This window comes from Astatotilapia calliptera, chromosome 10, assembly GCF_964374335.1.
Source record: "Astatotilapia calliptera chromosome 10, fAstCal68.1, whole genome shotgun sequence".
In the NCBI taxonomy this organism is placed as follows: Eukaryota; Metazoa; Chordata; class Actinopteri; order Cichliformes; family Cichlidae; genus Astatotilapia; species Astatotilapia calliptera.
The window spans coordinates 4,651,611-4,671,462 of record NC_137431.1 but is presented as its reverse complement, the minus strand read 5'-3'; the positions used below and the strand labels follow the sequence as shown (position 1 = coordinate 4,671,462).

At 38.9% G+C, this 19,852-nt stretch overlaps 1 protein-coding gene across 2 annotated transcripts in view; it reads right to left on the bottom strand.

Annotated features, from left to right (window-relative positions):
- Positions 1-19,852, bottom strand: part of igsf9bb (immunoglobulin superfamily, member 9Bb) — a 132,772-nt gene that overhangs the window by 12,190 nt on the left and 100,730 nt on the right. For both annotated transcript variants that reach the window (XM_026183244.2, XM_026183245.2), the window contains exons 15-18: positions 18,165-18,249; positions 15,191-15,355; positions 12,270-12,315; positions 760-2,397 (exon numbers count right to left, since the gene is read on the bottom strand). In XM_026183244.2, the coding sequence (XP_026039029.2) occupies positions 760-2,397; positions 12,270-12,315; positions 15,191-15,355; positions 18,165-18,249 (1,934 nt within the window). The remainder of the gene's footprint in view (positions 1-759; positions 2,398-12,269; positions 12,316-15,190; positions 15,356-18,164; positions 18,250-19,852) is intronic.

Sequence of the window (19,852 nt, the reverse complement as noted above, 5' to 3'; positions counted from 1 at the left end):
GGATGGGCCGCAGGGCCTGCCACGATGAACTCATCCCTCTGCATGATAAAGGCATCTTCAAAGGCTTGGAGCTGGACATAACAATGGGTGTTTTCTCTGGGGAACTGACTTGGTGGATATTATGAGAGTCCTCCTGTTAGGTGAAAGCAGGGTAACATAATACAGATGGAAAAACAGGGATCCCGTGGTGATGTCTGCATATTACCAGGCTTTCAGGGGCCTGCCCCCCCCCCCCAAAAAAAAGCATTTGACTGGCCATGGTTTTTAATTTTTTTTTAACCAGATGGATTGTAGCCCTTAAAGGTCTGAAATGCAATCTGTGAAGCAAATGCATTTTCTTGTCAATTCACCATTTACTTACTTAATTTTAGCATTTTCACATGAAAATTTACGATGTACATTTCCAGGTGAATATTTTGAAACAGTGCTTCAGAGATTCAGTGGGTGAGTAAGTTTATGCCTGACATGAAAAGCAGCACTGACCAAATTGAAGCTAAACTTAAAAAAAGGAAATCAAAAAAAAAAATCCGAACAAAATGGTTTCCTTCCACCTTACAACTTTCATTTTCATTAAGTCAAATGAAAAAAGCATAAGCTAAACTATAAAATTAATTTGCCACAGAGATGACTTTAGGAAATAATGATTAGTACATAGCACTTCAGAAACAAAAATATCAGAGCAACTTCACACACCAAAGCATTATGGGTTGGGGCAGATGACTCAAATGGTATCCCGCTCTGTAATCCTTATGGACCTACCCTGAAGCTGACAACTGGGGTGGAGAAGGCTCCGATGGAAGGATCTCCTCCTCAGTCCTCCTTTGAGATGGCATCTGCCCAAATATGTTGCTGCTTTCCATGGGGGGTGATGGAGACTGGGAAGCTGGGTAGCTGGTTGCAGAGGTGGCAAAGGCCATGTGGGAATGGTAGCTGGGGCTTGTTCTCCTGCTACCCTGGGCTTGAGCAGGTGAGGAGGAGGGAGAAGATCTTCTTGAGAAGCTGGCTGTGGAAGGAGGGAGGAGGGTAATCTCAGACATCTCTGAAGGTATAGTAGGTTGGACAATGCCGGGACGTGGCCTGGGACGAACTACTATCTCTGGGGAGCCCTCATGAGAGCTAAGGGGGCTTTGGGTGAGGGGTGAGAGGCGAGAGGGCTGAAGAACCACCTGATGCATGCCAGGATCCATCCTACGAGCATGTCTGGGACTGAAATGAGGAGTGGTTTCAAACCATCGTGTGTCCAAGCTACTGAATGTGCTAGGAACAATATGGGCCATTGGATCGGTGTAAGGCAAAACCGGCACACCCATTCCATGGCTTGTGTGTCTTAGCTGCCCTAAATGTGCCTCTTGCATAGCTAAATGCTTGGCTGGGGAGCCATGAGGCCTGGCCTTGCTGGGAGACTTGCTTGAGTGGCTCTTTGGGGCCTCCAGTGGCAGGACAGCTGGATAAGTGGGCATTGGAAGAGAGGAGGTCTGGATAGCACTAAGGGGAAGAACATGAGGTGGAGGGGGATAGGGAGAATCGTGGCGGAGATGCAAAGGTTGATGTGGTGGAAAAATGAACTGGGGTCCCTCCAAACTTGCAAAGGTAAAATCCAATCCCTGCCAAATCTCTGGAGAACGAATGGAAGAGGTGAGGGTCAGTGGAAGTGGAAAACCAGAGACAGCATATTGCGGAAAATCACTTTCTCCCATTTCTTCAGGAATCATAGCGTGGCCAAAAGGACCCTCAGCAAGGTATGGAGGGGAGGACATGACAGAGCTAAGTGGGCTGGTATCTGGCATGTAAAAAGGAGGTGGAGGATCATGATCTCCAGGAGGACCTAGATAGCCATAAAAAGCCCTGTGGTGGAGAGAGCCTCGGATCTGCCCAGTGGCCTGGAGCCGACTGCTCTCCATGATGGTCATACCTTCGAAGGGCCTGTGGAAATGAGAGCTGTAGGCTGGAGGTTGCAGGTAGGATTCCTGACTGGAGATAGGGGAGATCTGGTGAGGCCGCAAGGGGGGCATAACTGGTGGAAGAGCCCTAGCGTCATCATTCTCTTCATCTGACTGTCGGAATTCAGGATATAGGTCTGATTCTTCCACAAACGGGAAGCCCTCAATTCGCCGGGGTTTGACAGACATTTCTCTGTCTGTAGGATCTATAACAAAACGTCCATCTGGGCCTCGACTGATGAGTTCAATGGGTGTTGTTGCTTCAGCTTCATGCTTGGGGATGCTGTATTTCTTGCTTGTTATTGCTCTTTTGGTCTTTTTGTATAGAGATAATTCCTCCTTCTTCCCTGGACTTGGGGGTGGTTTTTTTCCACGCTGGTCATGACTATCTTCAGATGATTCTGATGGAGATGCCTTTGAACGAATGCTCTCTGGGCTCACCTTTCCTGAAGATGACCTGTGGAAAACAATACAGATGAAGTGATCATTTAAAATGGTACTTCTTTACAAAATAACAGTTTACTGATGGTGCTGGAGATGAATCCAACTACACCAGAACAAAACATGGATTAAAGAAAGAAAAACTAGACCCCATTTACAGGATTCCAAGTTCTAAGTCAAAGCAGTGATCATGAATCATTAGCAAACAGAAATTCAGCAAGATACATTTCCTGTTTATTTTTAGGCAGTTAAACTAGAACAACAAATACGCAAACTTTCAAACTCAGAGAAGGCACTCCTCCGACGAGACTAAAGCTTTATCCCACAATTTTAAAGTAAGTCAAACCAAAATGTAACAGTTTCTTCCTTTGTCAGCGTTCCACTTCTCCATCAAGTTTCATATGAATTTGGTAAGTGAAAAAACATCTTGACAATACTGGACACATCGTGACTTTTTTTTCAAAAGTAAAAGTGAATGGAGTGTAGATGTAGAGGTTTGATGACATAAGACAAATGTTTGTTTCCAAAGCAGTAATTAAAGTGCACACAAGAAGGGGATATCAACTAAACTGTACAATACACAAAATCATTAAATTCATGCATAATTCTGACAACAACAAACTGGTTTATTGGTACCCACACGAACACTCAATATGTCTTCCCTGAAGGCATGTGCATAGACCAGTTTTAACCATTGCAGTAAAAGACTGTGTACCGGACCCAAGAACTACTAGTAGTTATCTGTAATTTGTTAGATTTATAACTGTTTATGTTATTGGTTTTAAAAGCGGTTTAACATTTAGTCTTATAATGGGATGCCTTAGTTGCAGAATGCTTATATCATATGCCATATTACTGCATTTTACCTTCTTTCATTCCCTCTATATCATCCCCCACTTTACACCTGATACTTTAGCTCTACTTCATCATTATCATTTCCTAAAGTTAAAGGCAAACCAGTACGTGTACGGTACAATTTTACTACCAATGAAAATTTCATTCATTCAAAAGTTGAATTCCATTGCAGTATGACGTCACATTTTCCCATTACAAAGCACTGTCAGGAGCACAAAAAAACCAAAGAAACATGATACCCCAAAACTAAATAAATAAATAATAAATAAATAATTTCACCTGATATTAGAAACAGAGAGCTGTTTGTAAAACCCAATGGTTATCGGTTAGTAATAAATTTTGAGCAACACTGTAGTAACAAGTATGAAGTGGCTGTACTGACCAACACTGTTAAAGCTCTAGTATGGTAGAGCTATGACTGATTTATGAGAAAGGAGAGATTTTGATTGATGACATATATAGAAAATTAAGAATATCAGAGCGTGGAGTGAATGATTAGCCACATTTGTCAAAACTAACTGAAAGGATAATTCAATCACCATACCCAGTGAAGGGTATCCCACTAGTTGGGATACATACTATTTTGTGCCAATTTTGCAAGTGTTTGAACAATTTTGGTATCTATCCTTCTATATGATATCTGAGAGGTCTTGACCAAATTCAAAATTTTTAAAAGATTACGAGTTACAGTATATAACTTGTGCTTGTATATAACAAGACACTTTGATGTTATCAAAGTCTTTCTAGCCAAATTCTTGTTAGAAATTAGTACTAGAGCGCTATAGGAAAAAGGAAATGAAACCACAATTTCTTTGAAACCACAATCCCTTTATTTAGTGATAAAAGTCATTTATAGCAGATCTGTTTGTTATAACCTAAATAAACAGTATAGTAGGCAATGTCACATGCAATACATGTTAAAGGTACCAGGTTTCAGTAGCTACCTTCACTGAAAAATACCATCTGCTATTTGAAGTCATGAGGACTTCTCATTAAATGTAACAACAATTTGTTTATCATTACAATAACACCTAATCAGAAATTTGTGTAGACAACAACATTGTATTTCTAAACTATGTGAAAGATGGTGTCTCTGATGAACCAGGATCTTTGTTAGGTATTATTTCTTGCGAGCAATATTTGTTGAAAAACTATATAAAATTTAGTAGAAGTTAGTTGTTGTTATGGTAACAAATATTGCTGATAACATTCATAAATCTGTTATCAGACCTACATAGGTGTAATGCTGCTGCAGTTCCTTATATGATTATGGCAGGTTTGTATACACTGTGGTTTGAATATAAGCTCCCTGCCTCTCTTGCAAGAGAGAAGATACTTATTAGGGACTAGAAAGAGACAGCATACTTATCCTATATTGGCTTCCTGCTAAATCCAGAATTGAATTTAAATCCTTCTCATTATATACAAGGTTTTGAATAATCAGGCGCATCTTAATGACCTTTTAGTATTGTTTCAACCCATTAGAGCACTTCATTCTCAGAGTACAGCCTTAGTTGTTGTTCCTAGCGTATTTGAAAGTAGAATATGAAGTAGAGCCTTAAGCTTTCAGGCCCTCTTCTGTGGAACCAACTCCCAGTTTGGATCTGGGAGACAGACATCCATTCTACTTTTAGCATTAAGTTTAAAACGTTCATTTTTGATAAAAAAAAAAATATATATATATATATATATATAGCAAGGGCTGGATCAGGTGACCCTGAATCCTCCCTTAGTTATTCTGCAATAGGTCTAGGTTGCTGAAGGCTTTTTTATTCACCTTTTTCACAAACTGTGAATAAGTTTTTTATACACCACTCTGTATGTAATCATTAGTTATTAATAATCTCTGGCTCTCTCCCATCTTTAACTCATCTTTCTCCCTTCACCCCAACCAGTCGTGGCTGCCTCTCCGAGCTTGTTTCTGCCGGAGGTTTCTTCCTGTTAAAAGATTTTCCTTCCTACTGTTGCCAAAGTGCTTGCTCAAAGAGCATCATATGATTGTTGGGGGTTTCTCTGTTTTCTTTGTATTATTGTCGGGTCTTTACTTTACAATATAAAGCATCTTGAGGCAACTGTTGTTTGATTTGGCACTATATATTGTAAATTAAACTGAACTGAATTAAATCGAATTGAACATATTAGTTACTGACATATTTATCCTTATAGTACAAACTGGTTTGTTTAGGCTTCTGGAAACTCAGCAGTTAGAAGTAATGGATGAATCTCCTAAATAGATCATTATCCACAGCTTCACAACTCCACAGCTTATGGATATGCAGGCGATGAGACCTGTCTTCATCAATACATTTTCACATTAGTTTAACAGAGCTTTAGAAATATAGCCCGTCCACAGTCACAAGGCAAAAAAAGTGAGTGAAATTACATGACCATTTGCAAATTGTAGAAAGCCATGAGCTGGTGTTAAGCAGAAGGTTACTTCTTAGAAGAGTCAATGGCAGGACAAGTTAAGGAAATCAAACGAGTTACTAAAAGACACAATCAAGAAGAAAACATGGGTGCCTGTGTCAAAGTTTCCAAAAGTCTGTGTCTGTCTATTTTAACATATAAAGTGGTTTGGATAGAGCCAGGGCTAATTTCTGTTTTACTTGCAGTGAGTTTGAAAACAAACATTTAAAATAGTTCATCCACATCTAGACTGAGATTTTCTGAAGGTTGCAAGAAGCTGTTGTTGCCCCAGGACAATGCTTAGTGCATCTTATTTTCCTGAAACACTTCAGCAGAGGTGTACCTCCTTATTACCAGCCACTGCACTTAATTTTTCAACAATGGTTTATTTTGTCATTAAAGAAGGCCTACAAGACTTGGACATACAATTCACATAACTGAGCAACATAGAGTCCCGATCAGAAGTTTAAGACCACTTGAAAAAAAGGTTCCAAGTGGAGCTTCAACATGCAACAAGGAGAAATGGGAGTGAGACAAAACAGTTTTTTGAGCAGGCAATTTATTGAAAACAACTCTTAAACTGAAACAGGCTGTTCTCCAGCAGATCAAAAGTTTAGGACCACATGCCTTTAAAAGGCCAAATCTGTGCAAAAATCTGGATTCATTGTCATTTTCTGTCAGGTAGTCACACTGTCATGACATTCAAGGCAAAAAAACTGAATATGGTCGGGTTGTTAAACTGCATAAGCAGGGTCTCTCACAGCGCGCCATCGCTGCTGAGGTGGGACGCAGTAAGACAATCATTTGGAATTTCTTAAATGATCCTGAGTGTCAAGTGGAAGACACAAAAGAAATTCACCAACACTGACCAGGAGGATCCAGCTGGCTGTTCATCAAGACTCTGGACGATCCTCAACCCAAATTAAGGCAGTTACTGGTGCCGACTGCAGCCCCATAACCATCAGACTGCGTCTGAGACTGAAGGGGTTCAAAAACAAAAAAACGTCTTCAAAGGCTCCAAAGTTCTGTAGCGTTATACTTGAACACCACAGAACTGACTGCTTGGACTTCGCAAGAGAGCACCAAACACGAGACACTGAAAGGTGGAAGAAAGTTTTATTCTCTGATGAGAACAAATTTAACCTTGATGGTCCTGATGGTTTCCATTGTTACTGGCATGACAACCAGATGTCACCTGAGATGTTTTCTACGCGCCACAGTGGAGGGGGCACTACAATGGTCTGGGGTGCTTTTTCCTTCAGTGGAAGACAGTAGATACCCTTCGTGTGGCTGTCTTCACCACTTGGAGAAATGTTCCCACTCACTTGCATCAAGCATGCTGCAACACATTTTTGAAGTGATCAACAATAACGGTGGAGCTACTCATTATTGGCAAAATATGATTTTTTGCCATTTTTCAATTGGTCTTAAACTTTTGATCGAGACTGTATATGTCTTACATTTAAAACATCAGGAATATCAAGTTCCCAATATAAAGAATTTTAAAAGATCAGTTGCCTTGGACTAAATTTTTCACTGAATGAATCAACATTTTAATAATGAGTGGTCATTACATGTATGTATTGTACTTCTATAACAGGGTCTAAGCGCTGGCCTTCATTAAATAAGAAGATTGCAATTACTCTGCAAGTATACTCTGGCCAAGGAGTGAGCCTAACTTAGCAAGAAGACTGGAGGCAGAAGGAAAAGGTTAGCTGTTCTCTCCAAAAAACTACAAACTCCCTCAGTAACTGCAATAAATCTAAAAAAATAAAGGACAGTAATATGAGTACAGCAGTAATATAGAGCAATATAATGAAAGATAATAGTGATTCATTCACTGTGACACATGAAAAAGAGTCCCATTATCTACTTCTTCTATCCTGAATAATATATTCTCATTTTCCCCCAGAGATTCAAATGAAGCTCCTTTACCGCTCATGAACGAAAGACTACGACCAGTATTGTTGTTGCCTGATTGTAGTTGTCCAGAAGCATGCAGACGGGTCAAGAGTCTGAGGTGCTGAACCAACGTGAAGGAGGGTATATAGTGTGCAAGAACAAAGGGACAATGGTTTGCACACTCACTGAGGACCATAACACTGGGACCTGTACCTGCTTGCGTCCAGCCCCTCCCAGTAGGGCTCAATGCTGGGAATGAGGCTAAGTGGACTCCTGCAGAGGTGGGGAGATCAGACAGTAAGAAGTGAGGAGCATATGGAAGTAAACAGGAAGCCTGGCAATGAGAGAGAGGGCAACCAAAAAGGAACAGAAAAAAATGAAAGAAAAAGCTCGTTCCTGTTCAGCAGCTTAGGGATGAGAAGCATTAATGAGTTGGAGAATAACTCAATGTAAAATTTCACAGAAAAAGCGTAAAGATAAGAAAAACTATGCGAGAGCAAAAAGAGGGTTTCCTGCCATAGTTTCATTTCCTCACATTTCCCACTTCAGACACAAGAGGCTGAAAAAGCACAAAAGGACAAAGCAAAAAAACCCAAAAAACATTTCATTAAACGAGACCTTTCCACACTGCACCATCTTATTGCCTTGAAATGGTGAAATATTAGGCTATACATGTTATTGTATGGTAATTTGCAAGCATCCACATGTGTATACCAAGCATGCATTCGACCATGGTCCTCTACAATACTTTTGGGATATTTTAATACAGTTGTATTACACTCAGGATGTTCACTTCAAATCTGGTGCAGATTTCTCCCATTTACAAGAGCAGGGAAAAATCAGACTTTATTAACTAGCATGACAGCTGTGTCAGCGGTTACTTAAGTAATCTGAAAAATTCCTTGACAAACATTCCAGCCAGTGAATCAAACATACTCCCAAAACATCATAGAAATGCCTTTCACTTTTTAATGAAAGAAAATGTATGCCAAACAAAAAACGTATAGTATTTAGATTTTAGAAACTCCCCTACAGACCTCCTCATGGTGTTAAAGGGAAAATCTATGATCCTAGTATATAAATGTATTTGGGGAAATAAGCTTAGAAAAACTGCAATTAAAGTCTGGCTTTTTCACCTGATGTTCAACTTGATCAATGTATTACTCCTAACCTCTCCCTCCCAAAGAGAAAGGAAGTCTCTGTTTTATGTAAGCAGATTTTTAAATTCTGTACATGGGAGGTTTACTGACGTTTTTCTACAGTTTCTTTGTTGCACTCTAAAAAGTAATTCATCAGACCCGTTACCACCACTTAAATGCATGGCTGCAAGAGAAAAATTCTCTAATTTATTGATTTAGATAAATCTTCTAAATTGAAAACTTTATTTTGTTGGGGTGTGTTGACTTAATAATTTTGGTAATTATATCAACTTAACTTTGTATGTAATTTGAAATTAAAAGGGTTTAAAACAAAATTCAATTTGTAGTTTCTTAATGAAATTGGATAGATAACTTCATTTTTCTTCACTGTAACCTCTGATTTCAAGGTCCATCTCCTACCCAGTTAACATGCCCTACCAAATTCACATATTAAGACTGTGTTGCACGGAGGACTTGTATGCTGATGTTAAAGAGATTTTAATGTAAGTAACATTTTATTTACAAATAACAGTTCTACTAAAGCAATGCATTTGTGCTAGTAAGTGTTATGACCCGTAGTGGATTTGTTTCTGATGTTATGCTCATACAGCTGAGGAAATAGTTTATCATTATTATTATTATTATTATTATTATTATTATTATTATTATTATTATTATTATTATTATTAACGGTGAATACTTCTGTGAGAAGGATAGCTGTAGAGTTTCTGTTTGCCTCATTTATTTTATTTTTTGTATGCTATACATGATGTTACATTTTAAATTGTTTTGGTTACTATTGCAATACAGCAATACAGTAAGTACTGTTCTTGGTCTTAAGAGCTGCATCTATCCTTATTACTTTTTTTAAACACATCAAGTTTTATGAAATATTGTTAATATGATTCTGGTTGTATCACCCTGGCACAGACTATGTGAATCTCTTTGTCAAAGTCTTTACATAGGCATTTTGTGTATACATAAACATCATTTAATATTTTTTAAAATATATATGAAATTGATTTTTGTGGATTATCAGTTTTAAGCAAACTTAAATTTAATGCTTTATAAATAACAGGTTCCTTTTAAAGAAAATATTTGTAAAGCCTGACAATTGTTTGTAATAATCCTCAAATTGTCTTATAGCATTTTTCTGTATGTGTGGTGTACAGATTTAAAAAAAGAGTTCAAGAGAGTAACCACTGTAAGTCTTGAATCTAATCTTTTGGCTAAACTTGACCATTGTACCCCAAAACTAATGGATGGGGTTTGATGAAGGGGAGGAGCTAAAGGACTGAGAATCTTGCTTCTTGAGGTATGATAATTATTTAGGCTTTGGCTAACTTCAGAATGCAGTTTGTTTGCAGCCACCTATATAATGTATTAATCATTTTGATACTTTATCTACTTTTTCTTAAATTGCACAATACTCTCAAAGTACGCAGAGAGGTACCCATCGACTCAACCCGGGAGAGAAGGAAGAGGACCTTTTCATGCAGTTTGGTGTAAATAATTCAGCATCTTGAATAAAAATGAAATGGATTTACAAATGTCACACCCATATCAGTGGCCCAACATAAAGGGAATGCACATATTGCCTATTTTTTACAGCATAAACTAGAACATTATAATTAGACCAACACAGTGAACCGCTCGTAAAGCAAGTAAAATATGTTGTTAGAAATCTTTTTAGGTCAAGCAGCCAAATTGGTCATAGAACATGTTGTCTATGTCGTGTGATTATGTTTTGTGTTATGATACCATAATTTTGTCTCATTCTTATTAATTTATCCTAATTTTCATTCATGTCTGTATAAAAATAAATAAACAATAAGTCCACTGATGATCTAGATTCAGTAATATTCAGTTAGGGTGAAAGTATAATCTGATTTATTTTCAGTGTTTAAATATAAAGCGTTGAAAGTTACAAATAAAATCCTTAAATGTTGAATTCATTTATTTCTTGAAAGCAGTTAAAATTACAAAAACAAGAAAAAGCTAAAATAATAATGATGAAGAAGAAAATCAACAACCTAATGACACCATACAATACTTTCAAATAATGTGAAAAAAGTTGTTGGTGTAACATCATTTTATGATTACACAGCTTAAAAAATAGATTTTAAGCTACCAATTATTAAGTAAGGGGTAGTTAAAATTACTTCTGATTATAGAGGAAAAGTTCATTCTCTTAACGTAATATAGTTTGTGGGTTCAACATAATTTCAACATAAGTTTTCATAACTCAGAAATATTCATGGAAGCTGTTGCGTCATTTTTTGTTGAGCTTAAACATTTGTTTTTAGAGTGTAATCAGATTTCATACTCTTTAATATTCTCACATGAAACTATAAAAGCTAACAGTGATTGTCTGTAAATATCCTCCCCCACCCTGTCTGAGGCCTTGGACTAAACTGAATTTTTAAAGTGTAGCACAGACAACATGGATGGGCTGTGTCACAGAGCAAGCCATGCTGTTTGTCAGGTATTCGATCAACAATGCTCCAAAAGCCACCAACAGCACAAATAGTCCAGACGTCCAGCTCAGAGACTCCATGTGGCTAGGGTGAAGCTTAGCAAACAGTTAGCAACTACAGCGTGTCTGGATCCACTTATCATGCTCCTAAATTAATAAAGTTCAAATACAAAAAAATAAAAATCATGCCCTTTACAGGTGTTATGAAGGGGCAAACTGTCTTTTTTAGAGTGAGCATTAGGTGTAGTTGAGTTCCTGCCTCAACTAATATGACTCTACAGTAAGTATTGGAAAGCTGGAAAGATTCTCACAATGCAATATGAGAACCAACAGAAGATGTCAATACAGTGAAGTTTATGTAGAAAAAACAGCTTTCTGAGGGAGTAATGAACACACACACACACACACACACACACACACACACACACACACACACACACACACACACACACACACACACACACACACACAAAACAAATATTCAAAATTAAGATGGACAGTCAACAGTGATGCTTTGAAGTTATCATTTAGGTACCTGTAGTACATGTTCATGTCTGTCAGAGTTTTTAGTACACATGTTACTGCTAGTACAGGATGCACTGATAGGGAGGCTGTAGCTCAGGCGGTAGAGCAGGTCATCCACTGATTGGAAGGTTGGTGGTTTGATTCCTGGCTTCCCCCTAGTCTGCATGCCAAATATCCTTGGGCAAGGATACTTGATACTAACCCCATGTTGCTCTCCGATGCATCCATCGGAGTGTGACTGTGTATGAATGTTAGATAGGCACTAACAGCTTAGAAACAGTGCTTGTGTGAATGGGTGAATTAATTAATTGTGTAAAGCGCTTTAAGTGTTCAGATAGAGTAGAAGAGTGCTATGTAAGAAACGGTCCATTTACCATAGTGGATAACCTTCTTAATATTATTCCACACAATTTATTCGATATTTACAAGTTTACAATTTATTAGATATTACATTGTATTTAAAACAGTAATATAACGTGTACTACTATTTGATTTTCTTTGTTAAATCAATTTGTTTTGTGAGGTTTTGTTGTTGTTGTTGTTTTGTAGTACAGCAATATATTTGTGTGGCACAGATGTACTTACGGAGTTTCCAGGCTTTTTCTGCAGTGAGTTATTGAAAGAGGGGGGTCTGGAAGATAGGGAACAAAAAACAAAACACTGTAAACTGTAAATACACTGGTAGGGGAGGGAGAAAACAAGCACTTCACTTAGAAGCTGTACAAATAAAGGCAAGGTCATTTGAAGTAGTCCAATGAGCTGTTTTTATTCCTATTTATTTTCAGCCGAGCCTCAATATTAAGATTCATAATGTGGAAAATATCGTTTTGCCATTCACGATAAACGTGTCTGACCCAACACATTTACATAAAAGGCTTATAAAACTAGACTCACCAAAGGCAACATTAGAATGGCTGCTGCAGGGCTTGGAGCAGGATTTGAACGTGAGCGACAGAACAGCAGTAAAATGCAACAGAGGCTTAAAAACATCAACATAAATATAATGACTGACTGCAGCTAAGAATCTATCACTTTTAGCTTTTGATGGCTATGATGGCAGCATAAAGCAGCAGATCACAAAAAAAGAGAAAAACGAGTACAGCAACAAATAATGTGTAATTCCATAAATATATTCAAATCAATGAAAAACTATTCTTTTAACAACTTAAAAGGATGTTCTAACCTTGTTTTTTTGTAAAATGCAATGTTTATATTTAGGAACACCCGTTCATCTGCTCACTCATGCAAATATCTAATTAGCCAGTCACTTGGCAAAAATGATTTGCACTTAGGCATGTAGACATGATAAATGCTAAAGTTCAAACCAAGCATCTGAATGGGGAAGAAAGCTGATTTAAGTTACTTTGAAAGTGGAATAGTTGTTGGTACCTCTACTACCATCTACTGGGATTTTCTCACAGAACCATTTCTAGGGTTTACAGAGAGTAAACACAGCATGTCTTTATCCTGTCTTCCTTCTGTCACCCCAACCGGTCATGGTAGATGGCCCCGCCCCTCCCTGAGCCTGGTTCTGCCGGAGGTTTCTTCCTGTTAAAAGGGAATTTTTTCTTCCCACTGTCGCCAAAGTGCTCATAGGGGATCATATGATTGTTGGGTTTTTCTCTGTATGTATTATTGTAAGGTCTACCTTACCATATAAAGTGCCTTGAAGTGAGCGTTGTTGTGATTTGGCGTTGTATAAATAAAATTGAATTGAATATTCCAAAAAAGAGAAAATATCAAGTAAGAAGCAGTTCTCTGAACAAAAATGTATCATTGATGTCAGAGATCAGGGGAGAATAGCAACACTCTTTTGAGTTGATGGTAATTCAAATACCAGCTTGCTACAACCAAGGTATGCAGAAGAACATCTCTGCATACTCAGTGTATCAAACCTTGAAGTGGATGGGTTATAGCAGCAGAGACCACACCAGGTGCCAGCCTTATCAGCAAAAACAGGAAACTAAGGCTACAATTTGAATAGGCTTACTAAAATTGGAAAATAGAAGATTGGAAAAACATTATCAGGTCCATGAGTGAATTTCTGCTGCAACATTCAGATGAATGGATCAGAAACAAGATGATATTGCGGGTGGAGCGCTGCTGACTTAGACTGAGAACATTGTTGGACAGTGGAAGGAATACTTTAAGGACCTCCTTAATCCCACTGGTACGTCTTCCATGGAGGAAGCAGAGTCTGGGGAGGGGAAACACTCACCTATTTCTGGGGACGAGGTCATTGAGACAGTGAAACAACTCCTTGGTGGCAGAGCCCCTGGGGTGGAGGAGGTTCACCCTGAGTTCCTAAAGGCTCTGGATGTTATAGGGCTGTCTTGGTTGACATGCCTGTACAATGTTGCGTGGAGATCAGGGGCGTTACCTCTGGACTGACAGACCGGGGCGGTGGTTCCTATCTTTAAGAACGGGGACCGAAGGGTGAGAAAGTCTATGCCAGGTTGCTCCAAGTGGAGGAGTTTAAGATCAAGATCTTGGGATCTTGTTCACGAGTGACGGGAGAAGGGAGCGGGAGATCGACAGACAGATTGGTGCTGCGGCTTCAGTGTTGCGGAAGTTTTACCAGTTCATCAAGGTGAAGTGAGAGCTGAGCATAAAAGCGAAGTTCTCAATTTACTGGTCAATATACATCCCTACCCTCAACTATGGTCATGAGCTGTGGGCAGTGACTGGAAGAATGACATACAAGCGGCAGAAATGAGGTTTCTCTGAAGGGTTAGGGTTAGGGCTACTCCCTTAGAGGCAGGGTGGGGAGTTTGGCCATCCAGGAGGGGCTCCGAGTAGAGCCACTGCTCCTCCACATCGAAAGGTGGTTTGGGCATCTGACAAGGATGCCTCCTGGGTGAGGTGTTTATGGTGTCGCACCAGGAGGAGGCCCCAGGGCAGACCCAGGACATGCTGCGGGGATTATATCTCTCAGCTGGCCCGGGAACGCCTTGGTGTTTCCCCGGACAAGCTGGAGGTGGTGGGTGGGGAGGGGGAGGTCTGGGCTCCCCCCTGTGCTCTCTGCTTAGGCTGCTCCCCCCGCCACCCGGCCACGGATAAGCGGAAGATGGATGGATGGATGCTTTCTGACTTTCAGAATCTATAATTATTAAAATTTTTAATTGTATGTTGTTGTTGTCTTTAGTTTTTAACAAATAACACATGTTTTAATATACATAAAACATGCACCAACATAGTCACCACCATTAAATCTTAGCTCCTTAAATCACTTTTGTTTATGTTTGATTAGTTAAGAGCATAAACATGTAGCAAAAAGGAGTGTGAGGGAAATTAGAAAGAAAACAATACTAGAAAGAAAACAAGCGAGATGGGAAAATAAAATCAAAGAATAAGAAGTACTATCCAGAATGTTTATGCATGATGATACAATGGTTGCTGCAGAACCTCCACAAGTTAAGCAGCTGACATGTTTCAGGTTTTTAGGATTAGCTTAGTGAATGTGGGAAGTTAAATATATATATTAAATATAACAAGTTTCCCCTCACCTCTTTTCCTCTTGAGTTTTCTCCGCCGCTGCTTGTTGACAAAGCAGGCAGCCATGGTACTGAAAAGGACAGCTGCTGCCAAGAAGCAGATGGTGGCCACAATACCAGCCACCACAGGCCGTGCCAGTCCACGCTCCTCCACCAACTCTGGAGGAGGAAAGAAATCTGAGGGGGAAGAGAGAGGGAGACAAAAGCATAATGAAGTCGAACAGCAAATTCATGACAGAAACAGAGCCCTATACTCCAGGTATGCAGACCGTGAGGAAACATCACAGCAGAGGAACATATACCAATTTTTCTTTGCTCACTGAACTTTTGACATGGCCATCCTTTATATTAATGCTATACTCAGCATTCAATTTGTGGCTCCAAAACAGAGACTGATATTTACTATGAGATATACCACACAGATGTGAGTTTACTGGTAAAGAGCACACTGTCCCTGCTCTTTGATTAAAACTAAACCAGGACTTTCTGCTGTTTTCTGGCAGCTTCATCTGCAAAATTAGAGCTGCAGAGTTCACTCGTTTCTGTGTTCCTGTAGAAGAGCCTCCAAAAACATTCTGTCCTGTCCAATAAAATTCAAATATATTCAAGCTGACCTTTACTGCTGCATATGTCTTCTGCAGGGTGCATGTCACAATGACTAAGCAGAATGCTAACTTTTCCTCCTATTCAGAACTACATAGAAGGTAATGTAATTCATGCACTGTTTTGATTGATTGTGTGGTTAACTAATGTGGTTAGACTGGCTTAGACAAAAAAGAAAATCTTGTGTCTGATGAAATTCAATTAGCTTAGTGTCTGCTGAACAGGGTCAAAAAAATGTATAAATAAATTTTGTTAGTATGAAACGTGTGATTGACTTTTACACAGTAATCAGTAATTGGTTTACATTAGTGCTCCTTACATTTCCGAAGTTCCCTAAATCATCTCTGAGTGGGAAGTAGATGAGAAACTCCATCACATATGTTGTTATCCCTTGTGTGTTTTTTGTAACCAAAAACTGTAATTTTATAAATGTTTCATGTGTTCAGAGCCAGAGGGCAGAGGAAGATCAAATGCAGAGTTTGAAAAAACACAAAATGTTAATAAAAACTTCAGGCAGGAAGTAAAAGTTTGACAGTGAGTTCATGAAATGTGACAAGAAGACTAGTTTATATTTATTACTAATATTGAAGAATGTTACTTGCCAGAATTAAGTTGAAGAGGAAAGAAGGAAGAAATGGTTACAAATATTTAAACTCTACAGTACACGAGACATTCTCAGGTAAAGAAGCTGGTTGCTGCTGTCTCTCACACTGTACCTTACACAGACATTCATTTTACTGGCCAGCAGGGGGCAACTCCTCTGGCTGCAAAATAAGCTCGCTAGTTTCCTTTTGGTCATTTCATAAATTCTGAACTATTAGAGTAAAGAAGAGGACAAAGCAGGGTTTCTTCTAACAGTGTTTCTTAGTTAGATCCACTTGTTGGTGACATTCAGTTGCACAAGATGGGTAACCAATGGGTCACACCAAAGTAGTTATATCCACCTTTTATATATGGAGGCTCCACCTAGCAGACCAACAAGACCTGTAAGAGTCTGTTGAAGTGCCAGACACCAAAATGAGTCAATCCATTAGACCTCTATGTTAACGTTTTACATTTTGCTGCATTATAAAGCGTTCCGCCTTCACAGTTACTGTACAGCAGATTAATTTTCTTTATAATTGACACGTGTGCCGACAGAGGCAGCTGTAGCTGATAGCTGGCCTAGGCCTCAACGCTCTACACTCCTCGTGTTGTTGGTGCTTGTCGGAAGATTTTAATTGAATTACCTGACAAATCATATGTCCTGCTGTATAATAGAGTCCATCTAAGAAGCTTGTGCTTTTGTTTGTGTGAGCAAAAACTCTGTTATAATAATACTAATTAATATTTAACTGTAATTAAAATAATGGCATTACTATAATTAAAAGCCAGCCAATGCAACAAAGAGGACAATGTTTCTGCTGTGCAGCTATGATGTCTGGTTGTGGATTTACAAATTTCTACAACTGTCCTCAGTTGAAGGAGTTGGTTCAGTTATCTCTCAGTGAAACCAGGAGGTACAATGGGTCAGCTTCTGTTAAGAACTTGTGAGAGTAGTTTATGTGCTACAGATGATGTATGATTAGCAAAATACAAAGTATTAATGCAGGAACACCCGATCAGTGAATCACTGCTCAGCTATCCAAATCACCTTTGTCATGTTTGAAAGGACAGAGTGTATCCACATCACGTTGGACAAAATTTAAGGAAAACAGTCAAATAAATTCCATATCAACAGAGAAATGAGCAGAAGCATTTGATCATCGTACAGCGTGGTTCCCAGTTTTACCAGAGGGGGGAAGCAGAGTACTTCCAAAAACAAGTGAAAATCTGGTCTATAAATGTTACCGGCAGCTGTTCCTACTAAACGGAGTGTACTCAGTGACCTCTGTAGAGGAGTGCCATCATATATGAATAGTTTAATTTCAGACCCAAAACACAGTCTTTTTTTTTTTTTTTACAGCCAAAAAAAGCTGACTTTTTTTTAAATCAGGAAGCCACCCAGTACAATCAGTGGAGAAGCAGACAGGAAGATGATGTCATCCTCCTCAGGATGCTACAAAGGAGTGTCCATGTTAAAGCGAGCTTAAAATGAATAGTGCTGAGTGGGTAAAATGTAAAGTTGGTGTTGCTGAGTGTGCAATACATCTACCACCCCTCTTCAGCTCAGAGATGTTAGGCTAGCCTGAGGTTAAATATGCAGTTTGCAGCTAGTTGTTGGGTTGAAACTCACTGAGCAGCTTTATCTATCATTCTTCTTCTCTAAGCTTCATTATTCTTCTATACATACTGGATAATGTAGGGTTCTTACACATAATAGCTCTATATACATATTCACATTTCATCTGTTAGTCATGGCCACAAATGAAATTCTAACATTTTAAATGATCTAATGCCTCACCTGTGCTGGACACTCCAACTACGTTACTAGGCTCGCTGATCATGTCATCCATGATGGCCATGACGCGGAACTCATACCATGCCTCCTGAGACAAAAAAGAGATTATGTTATCAGAAATGTTCAGTAAGCCTGAACCTGTAAAATTCCACTGGCATCTCCAAAGACCACCAAGCTACAACAGTCCAAGGCTTTGGAAACTTTGGAAATAGAACTCAGATGAACAAAACTCCAATATACTGTCATTATTTATTTAACAAAATCCACCTTTAGCAGGATACTTGAAGTAATTGCTTTCCGTATGATTTCATCAGAGGAATTTTGACCTACTCTTCTTTAATGTTTCTTCATTTGTACTGGACATTCCATTCCATTCAATTCATCCATCCATCCATTATCTTCCACTTATCCAAAGCTGGCTATGTTGCCACACAGGAGCAGCAGCTCTACTCCGAGATTCCTCTGGATGTCGGAGCTGCTTTCCCAAATCTCTAAGCCTGAGCCTGGTCACGCTACAGAACAAACTCAAACTTTTAGTCATTTACCCAGACTTCATGACCATTAAGTTATATAACCAATGTGAGAGCTGTGTCTGGATCCGTGTCACAAATTCAAGCACATTTTCATTGGGTGTTGGAATCTTTCAGGGTTCCCCCTTGTCTCCAATCCTGTTCTTGATTCATGGACAGGATCCCAAGATAGCCTCGGTGAGGAGGCTGTCCGCTTTCAGAGCTACAGACAGAATAGGATCTCTGCTTTTTGCAGATGATGTAGTTCTGTTGACTTCATCAAATTCATTCAGATTTTCTGTTTTCAAATTTAAAATTGACTAAGATTAAGACTTGAGACTACAAGAAGGGCCTATAATGTAAAAGTATCAGGCAACAAATCAGAAGAGTGTCTATTAGATCTCATCCCTTCAAGACTGCTCCAAGAAGTCCTACCATTAATCAATTCATTCAATCCTAAATGTGATCAGTCTATATCTATTAATCGTCTAGGTACCACAGACCTTTAAGGTGGGAGTAGTTAAATCATTACTTTAAACGTCATCACTTGACCCAGCTATCTTAGCTTATTACAGGCCAATGTTTGTTTTGGTAAATGAACTGGTTGTAATAGAGCACTTTTTAATTCTGCCTGTGTACTCAAAGCACTTGTACTCAAAAAACTTGCGTCATTCACCTTTTTTCTATACGTTAGTGCTTTCAATTTAAGATTCACAGATAACAAACACCAGACAGAAAGAATGACTGAATGACCCCTAATTTTCTGCTTCTAAATTCAGTTGAAACTGAGGTTAATGTACTCAGTCCTAAACATTTTAGAAACATGGTGTCTAACCACTGTGGATGGCATTACCTTGGCCTCCAGTAACAACGTGAGAAATTATGGAGTTGTTTCCTTAACCAGGATATGTTCTTCAGTGTGCATATTAAACAAATATGTGGGACTGCCTTCTTTGCAATGCTTATTGCATTTGCACAATATTTTTAAAATTAGAAACATCCTGTTTCAGAGTAACGCTGAAAAACTAGTTACTGTTTTTATTACTTCTAAGCTGGACTATTGTAATTCCTTATTATCAGGATGTCCTAAAAACCTCATGCAAAGCTTTCATTTGATCCAAAATATAGCAGCACCCAGCTCCCAGTTTGGATTCGGGAGACACGGACTCTTCTCTACTTTCA